The 21,093-nt window shown below is 34.3% G+C and overlaps 1 protein-coding gene and 1 long non-coding RNA gene across 3 annotated transcripts; both read right to left on the bottom strand.

Annotated features, from left to right (window-relative positions):
• Positions 1-92: 92 nt before the first annotated feature.
• Positions 93-19,795, bottom strand: LOC120163054. Its single transcript, XR_005519614.1, has 3 exons — positions 19,785-19,795; positions 19,032-19,036; positions 93-239 (listed from the first exon to the last, which is right to left on the bottom strand). It is a non-coding gene; the product is annotated as an uncharacterized LOC120163054 (long non-coding RNA).
• On the bottom strand, positions 350-20,628 carry LOC120163053 (single-strand DNA endonuclease 1-like). Of its 2 annotated transcripts, XR_005519613.1 has the most exons (4): positions 20,580-20,628; positions 1,610-1,710; positions 990-1,120; positions 643-693 (listed from the first exon to the last, which is right to left on the bottom strand). XR_005519613.1 is itself a non-coding variant. In XM_039173077.1 (2 exons), the coding sequence occupies exons 1-2, from the start codon at positions 1,046-1,048 to the stop codon at positions 501-503; spliced, it is 252 nt and encodes an 83-aa protein (XP_039029008.1). In that variant the 5' UTR covers positions 1,049-1,414; the 3' UTR covers positions 350-500. The 2 variants fall into 2 exon arrangements, 1 of the variants encoding a protein (XP_039029008.1); XM_039173077.1 differs by lacking the exons at positions 1,610-1,710; positions 20,580-20,628 and having other exon boundaries at positions 350-693; positions 990-1,414.
• Positions 20,629-21,093: the final 465 nt, after the last annotated feature.

Below are 21,093 nucleotides of genomic sequence, written 5' to 3' on the forward strand. Positions count from 1 at the left end.
ATGACAAGCAGGATGAACATAAATAACTCACAATAAAGACAGATTAATCAGAGAAACATCTTTAGCATAAATAACTCAATAAAACATACAAAAGAGTTTCATGGCTTATTCAATGAAAAGTCATCTCGAATGCTGGCAAGAAATACTCTAAGCTCTCTTGCTTTCCTCGCATGCTCTGGTGATTTCTCAGTTTCCGAGTCACTCAAATCTATTATACTAATTTGCTGATCATTCATTTGCTGATCAGCTGCTGTGGTCATTTTGTCTGTTATTACTTCTCTTGAAGCCATGGGACTGGATTTGCTCCGTAACTCAATGTCAAGCAACAGACCTTGTAGTTTCCGGGGGCTCAAAAGATCAATAACTTCATGCTTTGGAACATTCGCACCAGTTTTCCAACATAAGATCGCAGCTCTGGAATCAGCATTGCCTTCTGAATCAAAAATAATAGGGGGGTCTCGGTTTATGAAATTAATCTCAGTTGCTGTGGTCATTTTGTCTTATATAATTTCTCTTGAAGCCATGGGACTGGATTTGCTCCCTAACTCGATGTCAAGCAACAGATTTTGGAGTTTCCGGTCTATTTCAGCCACAGAACATTCTTTTCCTGATTTCTTCGATCTTGATTTTCGTTGGTTTTTCTTCTTTAGAGCTCTTCTATCATCAAACTCTTTGATCTTTTCCGGACAAGCACTGTGGAAAACAGGAAATGAATCATTTATTCAGAGATTACATTAATGAGTAATAACTTAGAAGAATCAAGGTGGATCCCCAAAAATCTGCTAAATCTTTCACAAAGTTGAGGGAGAGAGCTATTGAAGAGTTTGAGATTAGATTGAATATAAAAGAACATTTTTTGTTGTGATATTAGCGTGCAATGATCAAACTGAGATAGTATCTCACAGTTCACTCTGCTATTCATGGCGATCAAGCTCATATGTACCAACATTAATAGATGCCGGTATGCAATTATGATACTGGCAATATACCTCTCTACAAGATCTGCGGAAACTACTGAGCTTTTAACTCCATAGAACTCTTCCCACATCACCTCAAAACATTCTCTTCCTTGAACTTTTCGGCACTTGATAATTGTTTATACAGGGCACTTGACAGGCACCTGTAATGGGAGAGCTTTTAATGGTATGCTATCATTTAAAGATAAGAAAGCATCAACAACATCACAGGAATTACAATGGAGAATTAAAAACTACTCTACGATATTCTGGTTATCACATCAAAAGCTGGAGGCTTACAGGCAATCGCATTCAAACATTTTATCGTAAGGATTTTATATACGAGTCCAGTCTATTTTCTTAACCAGGATCTTAAATCATTTAAAGGTAGTCAAATGTGCCAACTGTGGTTCTAATCAATAGGATGGTTAGCTCCTACCTGTATATTAGAGTGTGTAACAATCTGCTGATGTTATTAGCAACTCTAAACAAATTTCCCCAAAAAGAACACCTTTAAAATGACTTCCAAATGAATGACTGAAGGTACTTCAAAAGCAATAAGTAAGTCTTTCGAAATCAGCGAGTCAACAAGAATTTAGACTGGTAACTGTTCAAGAATGAACTTATATAAATATTAAAGATGGAAATAATACCTCCTTCAATGGAATATTAACATCGAACTGAGATGAAGTTGATCGCAAATGAGTAAATCGACGTAAATCTCTTTCAGCAATCTTAGGAAGAAGATATTTATCTGAGCCATTGATACACCATGAGTTCATATATTCAGAATGCATACTAATTGCATGATCGTATTGATGAATATATAGCAAATGTTGCATACTGTAGATTATAGATCCCTAAATAATAGTTAGTTAAGTTTAAAATTTAAATTTAATTTGTTAGTCTTATCTCAAATCTGTTTTACAGAGTTTTACTTATGATTGTTCTCTTAGAGCTCTATAAGTTAGGGATATCTCTTCATTTGTAAATAAGTGAAATTAAAAAATAAAAATCTTAGAGAAATTTTTTTGTATTCTCTAAAACTTACATGGTATCAGTCTAGGGATTGACGTTCCTTCTCCTCACTGATGGCTTCTTCCTTTTCCTCGGAAATTAATTCCAACTGTGGCTGCCATCCTGGCAGCAATGTACTTGCTTATTCTTCCACCTTTGTTACCGTACACAAACGAATTGTCCATAATTACCTTTAATGGTCCCAATCTATCAAGATGTACATCACGGGCAGACAAAAACTTGGCTACATTACAAGCGGGGTTGCTAAACCTGGTGAAACCAATCCCAGTTATGAAAAGTGGCTTCAAGAAAACAACTTGGTTATGTCATGGTTAATCAACACCATGTCTCCTGGGATTAGAAATTTTTTACTCTATGACACAGCACATGAAATCTGGTGTGCTGTCAAAGAGACGTATTCCAACGCCGATAATATATAAGAGTTATTTGGGATCAAAAGTAAAGCGTCCGATCTAAAGCAAGATGATCTGAGTGTTACTCAATACTATAACACTTTAAACATGTATTGACAACAAATTGATTTGTATGAGACAAGTGTGTGGACTTGTGTGACGGATTGCATAAGAGTTTAGATGCTGCTTGTGGCAGAATACTCAGCACCAAACCTCTTCCTTCCATTGGTAAGATATTTTTTGAGGTGCGTCTCGAAAAAAGTCGCAGGAAATTGATGATGATCGAACCTTCACCGGTAGATCCTTCTGCTCTGCTAACATATTCTGCCAGTTCTAGAAAACCCAGATCTGGTGTGCCATGGTGGGACCACTGCTGTCGGGTTGGCCATCTAAAGGAAAATTGTTGGAAACTACATGGCCGATCTACTTACTGGAAACCTCAACGCCTCCGGCCACAGTAGCATATTTCAACCAATGCTGCGCAATCTGACTTGTCCACCATCAATTTCAACCATCAGCTTGAACTAAAACAGCTTATTAGACAAAATATGTCCTATGTTGACCACGCACCTACGACCATGGATCAGTCTGGTAGTGTATTCTTTCTTACTAACGCTTCTCCATTTTCTTGGGTTATTGATTCGGGTGCTACTGATCATATGACAGGAAACTACGACCTGTTTAGTGATTTCACACAGCCTACTATTCAACGTTTTGTGAAGATTGCTTATGGCTCCTTTTCTTCTGTGTTTCTCTTCCACTTTATCGTCCTTAAATTCTAATGAAATCATGTTGTGGCATTTTTTCCTAGGACATCCGAATTTTCATTTTCTTCAAAAATTGTTTCCTAAATTGTTTATCAATAAAACAGCAGCCTCCTTTACTTGCGATCTATGTCAACTTGCAAAAAATAAGAGAACCTCTTTTTCTCCATTCATGTAAAAACCGCCTCATCCTTTCTCTCAGATTCATATTGATAATACTAATATTTGGGGACCTTCTCCTATTAAAAATATGACAGGGGCTAGATGGGTTGTTTTCTTTATTGACGATCATACTCATATAACATGGACATATTTAATGAAAGCAAAATTTGACACTAAGCATTTTTAAGATTTGTTATCATATGGTTCAAACCCAATTTAGCAGCCAAATCAAGATCCTTAAGAGTGATAATGAAAGTGAATTTTTAACAAATACCTTGGGTTCCTTTCTTCACGAAAAAGGCATTGTACACATTAAATCGTGTGTTAATACTCTTCAACAAATTGGGGTGGCCAAGAGGAATAAACAAACACCTTCTAGAGGTTACTTGGTCCTTGTTATTTTCATCCAATGTTCCTAAACAATTTTGGGGAGAGGCCTTGCTTACTGTCGCCTACCTTATAAACCAATTACCTAGCCGAATTTTGGGATTTCAAACTCCCAAAGATTTGTTACTTCAAGTCTATCCACATTTTAAACCCATGTGTTAGGATAGATGAAGCTCAATTGACAACCGAAAAAGGGCCAAAAGAGGTGAATTGACAAATTGTGTTTACGGAGTAAGGAGAAAGAAAGTATAAACAATATGGAGTATAGACAATATGACAAAAGGATTTATAGTGGTCCAACTCCCTTAATAAAGTTTACATCCACTACCTAAGCTCCTTAGGATTTTCCAAACAAATCCACTAATCCGTTCTTTCTTTTTGAAGGACAAAGATATAACCTTTACAACTCCATAGCTTTTCAAAGACTCAGCTAGAACCAAAAACCCTTTACAAATAAAAATAGAAGTAAACAAAGAAACCTCTAAGGCAGGGTGTTTTCAAATTAAGCTCACAAAACACAACTATTTACAACAGAAAGAAAATAAAAGTGAAAAAAAAAATCTCTTGTGTTGGATTGCTTGGATAATTGTTCTAACCCTTCTTCAAGTGTCTTGAACTTGTATTTATATGTTGGAATGCGTGAAGTCGTTTTTAGCCGTTAAGGATGTTTTCTGTGTAAAATTAACTGCCCAGGACAGAGGGTATCAGTACTCTTATAGGGAGTATCAGTACTACTTCTGTAATATTTAAATAAAACTAGTCGTTACTAGTTGTTGGTCCTGACGACATCGATACTATCCTTCATGGTATCGATACTATTATGTAAAGTAGTATCGGTACCCCTTTGGGTACCGATACCTATTTTGTATTTTGGAATTTAAGCAATCTGGTAGTATCGGTACTAACTTGAGAGTATCGATACTTCTCTTACCTTTGGTATCGGTACCACATGAACAGTATCGAAACTGTTCATATAGTATCGATACTGTAAAAACAGTATCAATACTTTATACGTGAAAAACTATTTTTGTGCTCAAATTCACTTTTAATGGACTTTGAATAATTTTTGAAAAATTTGAATAAATTCAATTCAAATCCAAAAATATTTCGCCTTAATTTGTTATATCAAAACATTATAAAGCGTGGTTCAACAATCTCCACCTTTTTTATATAACAAAACATTTGAAAAATTGTTTTTGGTAAAACTCCCCCTTAATAAAACATTTAATGAAAATGAGACATATTTTGGAAAATGTTAAAGCTCCCCTTTTGTCATTGAGAAAAGTTCCCCATTTATCATTGAGAAATTGAAACTTTCAAACTAGTGTTGGATTACTTGGATAGGTGTTATAACCCTTTTTCAAGTGTCTTGAACTTGTATTTATATGTTGGAATATGTTTGTGGATGTTTCTAGCTGTTGGGGATGTTTTCTCTGCAAAATAAAACTGCCCAAGACATAGGGTATTGCTACTCATATAGGGAGTATCGATACAACCTTTGTAATATTTAAATAAAACTAGTTGTTGGGCCTGACAGTATCGATAATACTATGTAAAATAGTATCGGTACCCCTTTGGGTATCGATACCTATTTTACATTCCGGAATTTGAGCAATCTAATAGTATTGGTACCACCTTTAGAGTATCGATACTTCCCTTACATTTGATATCGGTACCACATGAACAGTATTGGTATTGTTCATATATTATCGATATTGTAAGAACAGTATCGATACTTTGTACGTGAAAAACTATTTTTGTGCTCAAATTCACTTTTAATGTACTTTGAATTATTTTTGAAAACTTTGAATAAATTCAATTCAAGTACAAAAACACTTTGTCTTAATTTGTTATTTCAAAATATTATAAAACATGTTTCAACAATTCCCCCTTTTTGATATAACAAAATATTTGAAAAATTATTTTTGGCAAAACTCCCCCTTAATAAAACATTTAATGAAAAAGAGACATATTTTGGAAAATGTTAAAGCTCCCCCTTTATCATTGAGAAATTGAATTTTTCAAAACATATTTCTCCCCCTTTTTGTTATATAAAACATAATTCGATTTTAATGTTTAAAAATAACAATGGAGGGTAAATGGTAACTTTTATAATAAAAACATTTGAAAAATCAAAAACTCCCCCTAAATAAAAGCATTCCAAATGAAAAAAAAATTGACTTTAAAAGCTTGACACTTAAATAAAATTGAATTTTAACAATGAATAACAAACATATTAGTAGAAACTGAAATTCAATATATCCAAGTCTAATAAACTTTATACAACATCAATTGTTGAAATTAAGTGCATATGCATAAAGCTTTCAAAAATGTTATGCATTTAAAAATTTTGATAATAATTGTTAAAGAGATATCATTTGCATTTTAAACAAATGCATAAACTGTAATACCCCAAATATAAGGTCAGTGACTTTATTAAAAATATTTAAAATTGGAGGATTAATTTGAATAAATGATAAAGGATAATAAATGATTTAGAAATAGTGTTTAAGACCAATTAGTAACAATGGATGAGTAAAGAGGGCATTTTGGTCCTTTAAGGGGAAATGAATTTAAAATTCATTTTATTAGGGATTTAAGAAGGAAAACAGGGGAATGTTAAAACTAAACTAAGTCATCTATTCTTTTTCTTCTTCCATTGCTCACGTGCTCTCCCTATAGCCAAGGTAAGTTTTCTTTGAGTTAATTTATTCTTTAGTTTATGGACAAGTTTTGAAACATTAAGTGATATAGAGGCTTATGGAAAGTTCAAGGATGATTAAAACTAAGTGATTAGTGAAATATTTGAGATTGAAGGAAATGAGTTTTTGAATGATATGTTGGAATATGAGTTTTTATTTATGTTTACTAGTATATTTGACTTGTCAAAGAAGTAAATAAGAATTAGAAGCCTTTGATGTGATTAAAAACATGTTAGAAAAAGTGGTATGATTCTTTGCTTGAGATGTTCTTTGGAGATTTTAGATGTTATAAAAAGTTAAATTAAGGAAAGTTAGTTGAGATAAGTAAAGAAGAGCTTAATAGTATTGTTGGAGGTAAAAATAAGGGAATTTGACCAAATTTAGGTAAAATCGAGTTAAAAATGTAAAATCTGGGTAAGGGTATCGGTACTAGAAGAACAGTACCGATACTACAGATTTAAATTTGGGGAAATCAGATGAACAATATCGATATTGATGCAATTAGTATCGATACTGATGTGGGTATCAATACTATGAGGAAGGTATCGATCCCATGGATTCCAGAATGTAAAAATGGTATCGATACTATAAGAGAATATATGTACCATAGTAAAGGTGCCGATACTATTGAGTCTGGAAAATTAAAATAGGACAAATTTTGATAGAAATTGAATATAAAAGTACTTTTAAGTATTATTAAAAGTATAAATGTTAGAGAGTATACTAATATTGGTATGGTATGTGTACTTAATGGATGCTTGTGTAGATTGTAACTAAGCTCCAGAGTCAAGCAAGAAAAAGGGCATAGATAAAGTTATCGAATAACTGGACATCCTTAAAGAATACTAACGAGGCATACCAGGTGAGTGTATTTATTATGTACATTAAGATTTATAGATGCATGTTATTAAAGGCATATGTTGCATTTGTATATCAATACTATGTGTACTATCGACACTAAGTGTGTAACCCACGGAATTCATTATATGTTAATGAACGACTGTATCGACACTAAGTGTGTAACCCACGTAATTCATCATATATTGATGAACGACCGTATTGGCACTAAGTGTGTAACCACGGAATTCATAATGTGTTTATGAACGGCCATATCGGCACAAAGTGTGTAACTCACAGAATTCATAATGTGTTTATGAACGACCGTATCGACACTAAGTGTGCAACCCACAAAATTCATCATATATTGATAAACTACCGTATAGGCACTAAGTGTGCAACCCACAGAATTCATAATATGTTTATGAACGACCGTATCGGCACTATGTGTGCATCTCAAAGAAATTATAATGATTTGAAAATAATGAATTTGTATTTGATAGATATGATATAATGATGCATTGATCTCACCTCATTAGTATTCTTGCCTCAATAAGTAAATATTTAACGTGTGTTTATTTCACGCGTAAGTTTTAGCAAGAAGGGTAAATAATGCACCTAACATTGAAAATCGAGAGTCGCCTCATCAGTAACTGTACCACAACTATGTCTATTCTTTATATTATTAGTTGGCATGCAATAGAATTATGATAACGCTCTGAAAAGTATTTGACTTATAATGATGTAGAAATGATAAAATGCTTGACCAGTAAATTTGTGTTTATATACTAAAGATTAATGAACATTTTATTAGTATTAAATTAAAATGTTTTATGAAAATAAACAAAAAAAATTCAAAGGAGAAAATGCCTTAAAAGTAATGTGACATCTATATCTAGTATACAGAAAGGTATACGGGAAATCGGTGTTACATTTATTGGTATTAGAGCTACATGTTTAGTCGATTCTCGGTCAAAATCGAGTGTATTTTAATGTAAAAAGGGTGTTAAGGTTACTGATAGGGTATAGTTAGAATATGATCGATGTATCTCCTTACTAACTTAAGTATTATCCTTATGCATGTTATATTAGATGTCGGATTCTACGAATTTGAGAAGAGCGACTGAATGAGAGAATAGAGATAGATCGGGTAGTGAAAGCTATGAAGAGAATAGTGAACATCCGATTTCATCCGAGAATGCCAGCACATCACACATCAGAGTATACCCGTGCCAGAGTTTGGAGCTTTTATGCAAGCTCTCGATGCCATCTTGACACGATTCCAACCTTCTCCGCCTCCCCCTGCTCCTCCAGTACCACATATGTTAACCCTAAAAGAGTTAAAAAGTTTAGGAGCTCTTAAGTTATAGGGATTTGAAATAAGACGATCGAGTAGTGCATGATTACGAGGTTGAATACAACAAGCTTAGTCGTTATGATACTGAGGTAGTTCCTAATGATAAAGCCTGACGTGATTGGTTCATTGAGGGTCTAAGACCTAAGTTGAAAGAGATGATGTTGGCTTTAAACTTGTCTAGCTTGCAAGAAGTTATAAACTGAGCTAATGTTATTGAAAGAGCTCAAGAGGAGACTTTAGCAACGGAGCAAAATATGCAGACGAAAAAAAGAGTTGGAATGTCTTTAACTTCCCATCATGCTAAGAGAGGCAAGGGCTCAAGTTCTTGATATACTGAAAAAGATAGTTCTGCTGCAGCTTCTCAGAAAACTAAACAATCACAATTTGTCGCTTCTAGCTCGGGTAGAGCATATGGAGAAAGAACTAATCAATGTCAAACATATGGCAGATTTCACCGAGAGTGTGTAGATTGCTCTCTGGCTCTTGTTTTCATTGTAGAGAAACGGGTCACTATGCTCGAAATTGTCCACAGAGATCTGGAGATAGATTAGTGCAAACTGAGAGATCAGTAGCAGCACCTAGTAGGAGCAGAGGAATATCCAGCGGTCAATCTGAGTCTAGCCAGCGACAAGAGACTCGGGGAATGTCCCGAATTTATAACATTAAGACCAATGAGGATCGGGATGACCCAAAGATCATAACAGATACATTTTATCTTTTTTATGAGCCTATATTTGTTTTAGTCAACCCTGGTTCTACACACTCATATATTAGTACAAAGTTGATTACAGCTAGAGGAATTCCTTTAGAACCAATCTTTAGTGAGATGATAGCGGTAAACCCCATGGGCCATAGTGCGAGATTATCTCGGGTATGAAGGAAATGCCTGATAAAGATTCAAGGGGTTGTGTTCCCGGAAAACTTGATGGAGTTGCCCTTTGATGAGTTTGAAATCATTTTGGGCATAGATTGGTTGTCTCCACATCATGGATGTGTTGATTTTTGTAAGAAGCGATTATTCTTGAAGGATGTGGAAGGCTCCGAAATAGTAGTGATTGGCGAAAAAGCGAAATCCCCATCTAATGTGATATCGGCCATTACTGCAAAGAAAATGATGTCAAAGGGATGCATAGATTTTCTAGCTAATGTTATAGACACTCGAGTGTCGTAAGTGAGATTAAACGACATCCCAATAGTTAAGGAATTTTCAAAGGTTTTTCCAGAGGAATTACCGGGTTTACCTCTAGATCATGAGGTGGAATTCATAATTTAGGTTTATCCGGGTACCGAACTTGTTTCTATGGCTCCGTATCGAATGACTCCAACGAAGTTAAGAGAATTAAAAGCCTAATTGCAAGAGATACTCGATAAGGGATTTATCAGACCCAGTGTTTCTCCTTGGGGAGCACCTCTGCTATTTGTGAAAAAGAATGACGGGTCTATACGATTATTTATTGACTATCGTCAGTTAAATAAAGTAATGATAAAGAACAAGTATCCTCTTCCAAGGATTGATGATTTGTTTGATCAACTAAAAGATGCAACGATGTTCTCTAATATAGACCTGAGGTTGGGGTACCACCAATTAAATATCAAAGAGGATGATGTTTCAAAGACAACTTTTTGGACTCGGTACGAACACTACAAATTTGTGGTAATACCATTTGAATTGACTAATGCTTCTGCAACATTTATGGACTTTATAAACTGAATATTCCAACTTTACTTGGATCAATTCGTGGTGGAATTTATTGATGATATTTTGGTGTATTCCAAGTCAAGAGAGGAATATGATGCTCATCTTCGAGTGGTTCTTCAGGCACTTCGTGAAAAGAAGTTATATGCGAAATTGTCCAAATACGAATTTTGGTTAGCTAAGATTGCTTTCCTTGGTCATATAGTCTCTGCAAAAGGCATAAGAGTAGATCCCAAAAGAGTCAAGCTATAGTGGATTGGCAACCTCCAAAGAATATTTCTGAAGTTTAGAGTTTTTGGGGCTTGTTGATTATTATAGACGGTTTGTGAAGAACTTCTCAATGTTACCTTTGCCGCTAACTAAGTTGATACGGTAAGATATGCCTTTTGTTTGGACAGATAAATGCCAAGAAAGTTTTAAAATGCTAAAGAGAATAGTAACATAGACCTCAATGCTTATACAACCTGAGTCAGGTAAAGACTATGTCGTTTTCAGTGATACATCCCATAATTGATTGGGATGTGTGCTGATGCAAGAAGGGAAAGTTGTGGCTTATGCTTCAAGATAGCTAAAGAATCACAAGAGAAATTACCAGACACATGACTTGGAATTGGCAGTAGTTGTGTTTGCTTTGAAATTTTGGAGTCATTATCTATATGGTGAACGTTGTCATATTTATATGGATCACAAGAGTCTAAAGTACTTGCTGACTCAAAAAGAGATGAATTTGAGAACTCGAAGATGGATTAAGCTTTTAAAACATTATGATTTGATCATCTATTATCATCTAGGAAAAGCTAATGTGTAGTTGATGCACTTAGTTGAAAGACTTTTGCAGCTCTACGGGTTTTGGATGTGTGTATGTCTTTAAAAGAAGATGGAGATTTGATTGTTGAACTTAGGTTAAAGTCGATACTTTTGGATCGGGTAAAAGAGCGCAAGGTCATGATGAGAAATGATTGGCGAGAATGGCGCAAGTCGAAAAAGAAGAGGTCAAAGACTTTGAAATAAGGAACGATTGATGTTTATATTATAGTGGAAGACTTTGCATTCTCGATAATGATGAACTGAAGAAAGATATTATTTTGATGCACATTATAGTCCTTTGACAATGCATTCAGGCGGGAATAAGATATATCAGGATCTAAAAAGTCGTTATTGGTGGTTTGGCATGAAAAGTGTTATATCGGAGTTTGTTGCAAAATATTTGACATGTCAACCAGTGAAAGCTGAACATCAAGTGCCTTCCAGATTGCTACAACTGATATCCATACCTGAGTAGAAGTGGGAACAAGTTACAATAAATTTTGTTTCGGGACTACCTTTATTACCCGATAAAAAGGACACGATATGAGTAATTGTGGACAGATTGACAAAGACGGCTCATTTTATGCCAGTTCAAGTAGATTACTCGATGTATAAGTATACAGAGTTGTATATAAAAGAGATAGTTAGACTGCATGTTGTACCTATATCGATGGTATCCGATCGAGACCCAATGTTTACTTCAAGATTCTGGAAGTTTTTATATGAGGCATTGGGTACTCGATTGAACTTCAACATAACTTTCATCCATAGACAGATGGGCAGTCAGAACAAACTATTCAGATATTAGAGGATATGCTAAGGGCATGTGTGATTGAATTTAAAGTATCATGGGAAAGGTATTTGCCTTTAGCGAAATTTACTTATAACAATAATTACCAATTGAGTATTAAGATAAGATGACCTTGTATAAAGCTTTGTATGGGAGGAAGTGCAGAACCCCATTAACTTGGTTTGAACTAAAGGATTGAGACCTAGTTGGCCCGGAGTTTATGAAAGAAATAAGGAGAAAGTGAAAGTTATTCAGGACAATCTAAAAATAGCCTCCGATTGACAAAAGTCTTATGCTGATTTGAAATGAAAAGAAATTGAATTTCAAGTGGGAGACAAGGTATTTCTGAAGGTATCACCATGGAAGAAAGTATTGAGATTTGGGCGCAAAGGAAAGCTGAGTCCGAGATTCATTGGACCTTATGAGATTTTGAAAAGGGTCGAACCAGTAGCATATCAATTAGTTTTGCCTCCAGATATGGACAAGATCCATAGTGTTTTTCACTTGTCAATGCTTAGAAGGTACCGATCAGATCCATCTCATGTCATCACACCTGAAGAAATAGAAATTCGACCATATTTAACTTATGAGGAAGAACCAGTGCAGATCTTTGATAGAAAAACAAGGAATTGCTTAGCAAGAGAATTTCTTTAGTTAAAATGTTTTGGTTGAACCATAAGGTAGAAGAAGCTACTTGGGAAAGAGATTAGGACATGAGGAAGCAGTTTTCACACATCTTCGTTTCAAGTACTTCTTTAAATTCGAGGACAAATTTTCTTAAGGGGAGAGAAATCTAATACTCCAAATATCAGGTCAGTGACTTCTTTAAATTGAAAGATAAAGGATAAGAAATGATTTAGAAATAGTGTTTAAGACCAATTAGTAACAATGGATGAATAAAGAGAGCATATTGGTCCTCTAAGGGGAAATGAATTTAAATTTCATTTTATTTAGGATTTAAGAAGTGAAAAAGGAGAAAGTTAAAACTAAACTAAGTCATATTTTCTTCTTCCCGTGTTCACGTGCTCTCCCCATAGCCAAGGTAATTTTTTTTGAGTTAGTTTATTCTTTAGTTTATGGACAAGTTTTGAAACCTTAAGTGATATAGAGGCTTAAGGAAAGTTCAAAAATGATTAAAACTAAGTGATTAGTGAAATATTTGAGATTTAAGGAAAAGGGTTTTTCAATGATATGTTGGAATATGAGTTTTTATTGATGTTTACTAGAATGTATTTGACTTGTCAAAAAAGTAAATAAGAGATTAGAAGACTTGGATGTGATTAAAAATATGTTAGAAAAAGTGGTATGATTCTTGGTTTGAGATTTTCTTTAGAGATTTTAGATGTTATAAAAAGCTAAATTAAGGAAAGTTAGTTGGGATAAGTAAATAATAGTTTAATAGTATTTTTGGAGGTACAAATAAAGGAATTTGACCAAATTTGAGTAAAAATCGAGCTGAAAAATGGAAAATATGGGTAAAGATATCGGTACTGAAAGAACAATAATGATACTATAAGTTTAAATTTGGGGAAATCAAATGAACAATATCGATACTGATGCAATTAGTATCGATACTGATGTGGGTATCGATACTATGAGGAATGTATCGATACCATGGATTCCAGAATGCAGAAATGATATTGATACTGCAAGGGAATATCAGTACCATAGTATAGAAGTATCGATATCATAGTAGGAGTATCGATACTATTGAGTCTGAAAAATTAAAATAGGACAAATTTTGATAAAAATTGAATATAATAGTAATTTTAAGTATTATTAAAAGTATAAAGTTTAGAGAATATACTAGCATTAGTATGGTATGTGTACTTAATAGATACTTGTGTAAATTGTAACGAAGCTCCCAAGTCAAACAAGAAAAAGGGCAAAAATAAAGTTGTCGAATAACTAAACATCCTTAAAGCATACTAACGAGTCATACCATGTGAGTGCATTTATTATGAACATTAAGAGATATAGATGCATGTTGTTAAAGGCATATGTTGCATTTTTATATCAATACTATGTGTACTATCGGCACTAAGTGTGCGACCCACGAAACTCATCATATATTGATAAACGACAGTATCGCACTAAGTGTGCAACCCACGGAATTCATAATGTGTTTATGAACGATCGTATCGGCACTAAGTGTGGAACACATGAAATTCATCATATATTGATGAACTATCGTATAGGCACTAAGTGTGCAACCCACAGAACATAATATTTTTATGAACAACCGTATCGACACTACGTGTGCATCTCAAAGAAATTATAATGATTTGAAAATAATGAATTTGTATTTGATAGATATGATATAATGATGTATTGATCTCACCTCACTAGTATTCTTGCGTCACTAAGTAAATACTTAATGTGTGTTTATTTCACAAGTAGGTTTTAGCAAGCAGAGTAAGGAGTGCATCTGATATCGTAAATCGAGAGTCGCCTCATCAGTAACTGTCTATTTTTATATTATTAGTTGGCATGTAATAGAATTATGATAACACCCTGAGAAGTATTTGACTTATAATGATGTAAAAATGATAAAATGTTTGAGTAATAAATTTTTGTTTATATACTAAAGTTTAATGAACATTTTATTAGTATTAAATTAAAATGTTTTATGAAAAAACAAAATTTGTATATGGGAAATGAGTGTTACATAAATAATTAAATTTAGGTCAAAAATTAAAATTTGTAAAATTAAAGCATTGGAAAAATTGATAACAATTGTTCGAGAGATATCATTTGCATTTAAAACCAATTTTGGCCAAAATTGATTATAATGAACCAAAAAATTATGAAGAATCATTAAAGCATTAAAATGTTAATCATAATACACTTTTAAACATACATGAGATAGAAAACATAAAATGATTTAAAATCAAAAGCTCATGCATGCTTTAATCAAATGAGCAACCAATTAATCAAAACAAAAGCATTAAGCTTAGAGGTTACTCATTCTTTTTCAAGTTGGCTAAAGCATTTGAATATCTTCACTTTCATCACCATTGCACCCACACACTTACAAGAGACATTTAAGTAGATTTTGGTATCCAAATTGTTTTGAATCATTGGACATTAATTTCAATGCCCTTGTTCCCTAGGAACCCATACTTGTCTAATTTTAAAAGATTTTTTTCTTTATAGGACAAGTATGTTCCAAATGACCATTAAAATAACAATGTGAGCATTTTGTCATTCTTAAACATAATGAGTTGTTTTTAGAAATTAATTATTTTCCTTTTGCTAAGCTCTCAAGCTCAACTTTCAAATCAAAATTTTCTTTTTCAAAATCATTGATTTTGACTTTTGAAAGGTTTAAATCATTTTTCAATTATTCATTTTGTTTTTCAAAATCAAATCATTTTCAATTTTAAGTTTTGAAATTAATTTCTTATATTTGAAATTCATGTTCTCAAATTCCAAATACAACTCATCATAAGCAACTTGTAACTCATCAAAAGAATAAAAATCTAATTCATTTGAGTTAGAAGTTACCACTGAATCTTCTCCGATGGCCATGAGGCATAAGTTGACTACTTCATCTTCATCTTCATCACTCCAAGCTGCTACAAATGCCTTCTTTTTACTTGATCTCTTCTTCTTTAGGAGGGGACATTCATACTTGTCATGCCCCGTTCTTTGACATTCGAAGCACACCGATGACTCTTCTTTTTGCTAAATCAGGCTTCACTTCCTTGGAATTCATGATTCTCTTGAATCTTTTGAAATATTTGGCCATCTTTTCTTTTCATCATCGTCTTCATCCACCTCTTCATTTAAATCTTGATTGCTCTCACTGGTGGATTTGAAGGCAATCTCTACCTTCTTCTTCTTGTTCTTTTTTTTCGTCATCTTCTTCTTCCTTTACCATCAACTCATTAGTGAAAAGAGAACTGATAAGCTCATCAAGAGAGAGAGAGATTAGATTATTAGCCTCATTGATCATCGTCTTCTACGATTGCCAAGGCTTTGGAATAGAGTAGATCATCTTCTTCACAAGCTTCTTATTAGGGATTACTTCTCCAAATCCCTTGAGACTGTTGACAATCACAAAAAATCTATATGTCATAGCTTTGATGTCTTCATTCGGTTTTATCTTGAAATTTTCGTAGTTATGGTTGAGAAGACTTATCTTGGTTTCCCTCACTTCATCAGTTCCTTCATGAGAGACTTGAAGCTTGTCCCTTATCTCCCTGGCATTGGAACAAGAGGAGACTCTTTCATATTCATCTGAGCCTAATGCACAAAAGAGGATGTGCATAGTCTTAGCATTGAGTTGGAACTTTTTCTTCTCTCCATCACTCCAAACATCCATCTCGCCAGTTAGAATGAATTATCCTTTAACGATTGAGTTCCCAACTCCTAGATCGTTGGCTTGAATGAAATGCATCATCCAATTCTTCCAATTGGCATAATTTGCTCCATTGAAGTAAGGTAACTTGTTGAACGGTTGAGAGTCTTCAATGTAGTAAGAGCCGAATGTCGAAGCCATCTTCTTATCGGTTACGTCAGGAATCAATAGAGCTTCTTCTAGGATAGTCTCAAGGTGATTAAATATTCCAATGTGTCAAACTCTGATATCAATTGTTAGGATTGATGAAGCTCAATTGATGAAGTTCAACTCCCTTAATGAAATTTACATCCACTATCTAAGCTCCTCACTTAGGATTTTCCAACAAATCCACTAATGTGTTCTTTCTTTTTGAAGGACAAAGAGATAACATTTACAACTCCCTAGCTTTTCAAAGGCTCGGCTAAAACCAAAACCCCTTTACAAATTAAAATAGAAGTAAATAAAGAAACGTCTATAAGGTAGGGTGTTTATAAATTAAGCTCACAAAAAACAACTATTTAAAAGAGAGGAAATAAAAAGTGAAAAAGTTTTTCTCTTGCGTTAGATTACAAGAGGGTTCACTCAGTCATATGGGATTGATTATCAAGAAACATTTGCTCTAGTTGCAAAACTCAATAGTGTCTGTATCTTGTTGTCTCTTGCTCCAAATTTGAATTGGTCACTTCATCATTTTGATGTTAAAAATGTTTTTCCAAATGGAACTTTGAAGAAGAAAATTTATATTGTCACGGGCCTAAAGTTTTGACAAGCGGGTCTGTGCGGCTTTAGATTCTTTCTCTTGTTGATGTGGTGCTTAAGCCAGCTTTCACCACGTCTATCTGAGAAACCAACTCACTGAGCGACAAACAAACCCACAAGGATTAACAAAGATGCGTAAGCAAACACACTTGAAGCTATAAAAGCCACCAAGGTTAAACAACTTTGTGGAAATGTAAACAATGTTGGGGCTATTAAGTCACAAAGAGAAGCAACAAGAACAAAGGCTTAAGAACAAACGAGAAACAAAGCTTGAAAAGCTAAATGTCATGGAAACAAAACTAAGAAGCTTGGAAACAAGAAACAAAGCGAAAAGAGAATTGTAGAGTAAATGTTTAAATTATATTACCCTATGAAATAATATAAAGAATGAATTGAATGATTACAAGTGATGAGGGGAGGCTCTAATCTATAATTGAAATCCCTTATACCCAACGGTCTAGATTGAATTACATCGACTAATTATCCCTCCAAGTTAAGTATTTATCTTCTTAAATGAAGAGATAATTATCCCTTCTAGAATCTTTCAAGGAACGAGCCAAGTCTCGTGGTCATAGCAGACTCAATATCTGTACGACAATTCTATGGATATCCGCACACATTTCTGGGTCAGAACTCCATGAGCCTCGACAATTGTCCCTACCAAACCTTTTTACACCCTCATCACTTTTTTCTCAGATGCCCTCAAACTTGATCCTTCACAAAATTATCATTCTCTAAGAACTGGGCCAAATTAGCTTGCCCTGTCAAGCCCAAGTCTACATAAAGAACCTCTTATACGGGCGCTTCTAAGCACAAGTCAGAACTCATTATGCCTTAGTTGCGCCACTCGAACAAATTTGGAATTTATCTCTTTGAACACCTCTCGATGACTCGGCTTGATGCGATCCCCCCATATGAATTGCTCGTCTTGGCTTTTGTCACCATGTAAAATCACAATCTATCACGTCTTCTCAAACATCTCGTCTGTATGAACATTTTTCCCACTCCTCTAGATTTGCCTCGACACGGACCCCCTTCATCCTTTGGCAAAGGCTCCAACCTTTAGCCTTCACACTAATAGTTAGGTCTAACTCGACCTTTACTTATCAAACAATGCAAATTAGACTTAAAACACTTAGAAAATGTTTGAAATATACCTACCTCGATTTGTCTTTGGTTGGCATTTACTCTAAAATATGTCAACCCTTCTTTCTTCATGAAGTCTGACACCCTCTACATCGATCTTTCTTCATTGAAGTTTGTTGCACCACTATGCATCGGCCCTTTTCACTGCAAAGTCGGATGCCCCTTCTCGTCTCCTTGTCAAGTGGCTAGAGTTTCGATTAGCAGATTTGTGCGGCCTTAGACATTTTCTCTTATTGAAGTGACACCTAAATCATCCTTAACCATGTCTATGTGACAAACAAACCTACTAAGGTTAACAAAGATGCGGAAGCAAACACACTCGAGGCTATAAAAGCTACTAAGTTTGAACAACTATGTGGAAACATAACAACTATCAGGGTTATCTAGCCACAAAAAAGAGGCAACAAGCATAAAGACTTAAGAACAAACAAGAAAAAAAGCTTGAAAAACTAAGTGTCACAGAAACAAAGCTAAGAAGCTTGGAAACAAGAAACAGAGTGACAATAGAGAAAGTAAAGAAAATACCTAAGTTGTATTACTCTATGAATGAATGGAAAAAATGAATCGAATGATTACAAGTGAGAAGGGGAGGCTCCTATTTATAGTTGAGCTCCCCTAGATCCAACGGTCTAGATTGAATTACATCAATGATTGAGATTGAAATGAACTCATATCAGAATCTTATCTAAGAATTCAAATTCAAACCAAATATTATCTCTCTAATTTAAATATTTATCTCCTTAAATGAAGAGATAATTATCCCTTCTAGAATATTCTAAGGAACGGGCCAAGTCTGGTGGTCTTAGGCAGGCCCAATACTATGTACTATTCTTCTACAAATATCTATACATATGTTTTGATCCAAACTCCACAAGCCTTGAAATTGCCCCCACTGAACCTTGTAACACCCTCGTCACTTTTCTCTCGGATGCCCTCGGACTTGATTCTTCACGGAATTAGTATTCTCCAAGAACGAGACCAAATTAGCTTGCCTTGTCAAGCACAAGTCTGCGCACAAGTCACGGGCCCAAATCTGCCAGACATGACAATATGAAGAAACCACCTGGTTTATGTTTGAATTATAATTCCAGATAGGTTTGATAACTTCCCATATCCTTATATGACCTTAAACAATCACCACGTGCTTGGTTCGAGAGGTTTACCAAAGTCATTATAAAATGCAGCTATTTTCAGTGCCAAAGTAACCATACTTTGTTTGTTAAAACAACTTTAGGAAACAAGAAGGCTATTTTAATAGTCTATGTTGATGATATAATACTCACCGGTGATGATTCTCTTGAAATTTTGAGGCTAAAGGATTTATTGGCAAATGAGTTTGAAACTAAGGACCTTGATTCATTAAGATATTTCCTTGGTATGGAAGTGGCAAGAACAAGCAGTGGAATTGTGATTAATCAAAGTATGTTTTGGACTTGTTATCTGAAACTGGTATGATGGCTGTAAGCCTGTTGAGACACCTATGGAGTACAACTTAAAGTTTAGAACCGATGGTGGTAAACCTGCGATTGACAAGGGATACTATCAACGATTGGTAGGTAAGCTTATTTATCTATCTTTTACAAGGCCATGCATTGCATTCTCGATTAGTATTGTAATCCAATTTATGAGTGATCCTAAAGAGGAACATCTAGAAGCAGTAATTAGGATTTTACGGTACCTAAAAATGGCACATGGTCATGGAATATTTTTTGGAAAAATATCGAGCACAAAAGTGGAGGTATATACGAATGTAAGTTGGGTTGGTGAACTTACATCCAGGAGGTCTATGAGTGAGTATTGTGCTCGAGTTTGGGGTAATTTAGTGACATATAGTAAAAAATTGAATGTGGTTTCAAAGAGCAGTCAAAAGGATGAGTTTTGAGCCTTGGTACAAGGTTTTTATTGAAGGAATTTGGATACAAAGGTTATTAGCATAATTGGATTGAATAATAGCACCAATTTTGACCTCGACTGTGATAATCAATCAACAATTAGTATCGCTAAAAATTTGGTTCATCGTGATAGGACAAAACATGTAGAGATAGATCACCATTTCATTTCTGAGAAGGTTACTAATGGGACAGTTAAACTCAACTATGTTTCAACTCATCAACAACTGGCTGATGTACTCACCAAGACACTTCTAATAACCACCTTTGATGAGCTCACATCTAAGTTGGGACTCTACAGTGTATACTCACCAGCTTGAGGGGGAGTGTAGATTATAGATCCTAAATAATAGTTAGTTAGCTTAAAATTTAATTTTAATCTATTAGTCTTATCTCAAATCTGGTTTACAAAGTTTTACTTAGGATTTTTCTCGTAGTTCTATAAGTTAGGGATCTCTTCATTTGTAAATAAGTGAAATTTAAAAATAAAAATATTCAAGAAAGTTTTATGTATTCTCTAAAACTTACACATACTTCAAAAATGCATACTACCTGTTTTTTCAGGAGGCCACTCAAAGAATCGAGCGCATATATATTGGATTGCTCATGCTGGAATGGATGTTGCACTATAGATCTACAAGAACAAAGTAGTTATAAGACCTTTTAGGTAAAAGGGGTGAGAAAGAAAAATTGAAATTGTTCTTTGTATCAATTCCTTGTGTTGGTATTTGATCATTAATTGGACCGTGAACAAATGTGAAAAGAAATGAAATTCTTACTTTATTGCTCTAAACATAAATTACAGTTTATAAAGAATGACTACTCTAAATTAGGAAATGATTCCTAAGATCATGGAATTAGATTAGTGACTATTTACATAAGGCAAACTCCTATAATTAAGAAAAATATATTGTCCATTGATTTTAGGAAATCCAACACTCTCCCTCAAGCTGGTGTATAGATGTTCATCGAACCTAACTTGCTAGTGAGATCTTCAAACATGTTCTTGTTTAGGCTCTTGGTAAACAAGTCTGCAATTTGTTGTTTAGTTGGTAGGTAGGTTATG

Source organism: Hibiscus syriacus, unplaced genomic scaffold (genome assembly GCF_006381635.1).
Source record: "Hibiscus syriacus cultivar Baekdansim isolate YM2019G1 unplaced genomic scaffold, ASM638163v2 tig00111427_pilon, whole genome shotgun sequence".
Lineage (NCBI taxonomy): Eukaryota > Viridiplantae > Streptophyta > Magnoliopsida > Malvales > Malvaceae > Hibiscus > Hibiscus syriacus.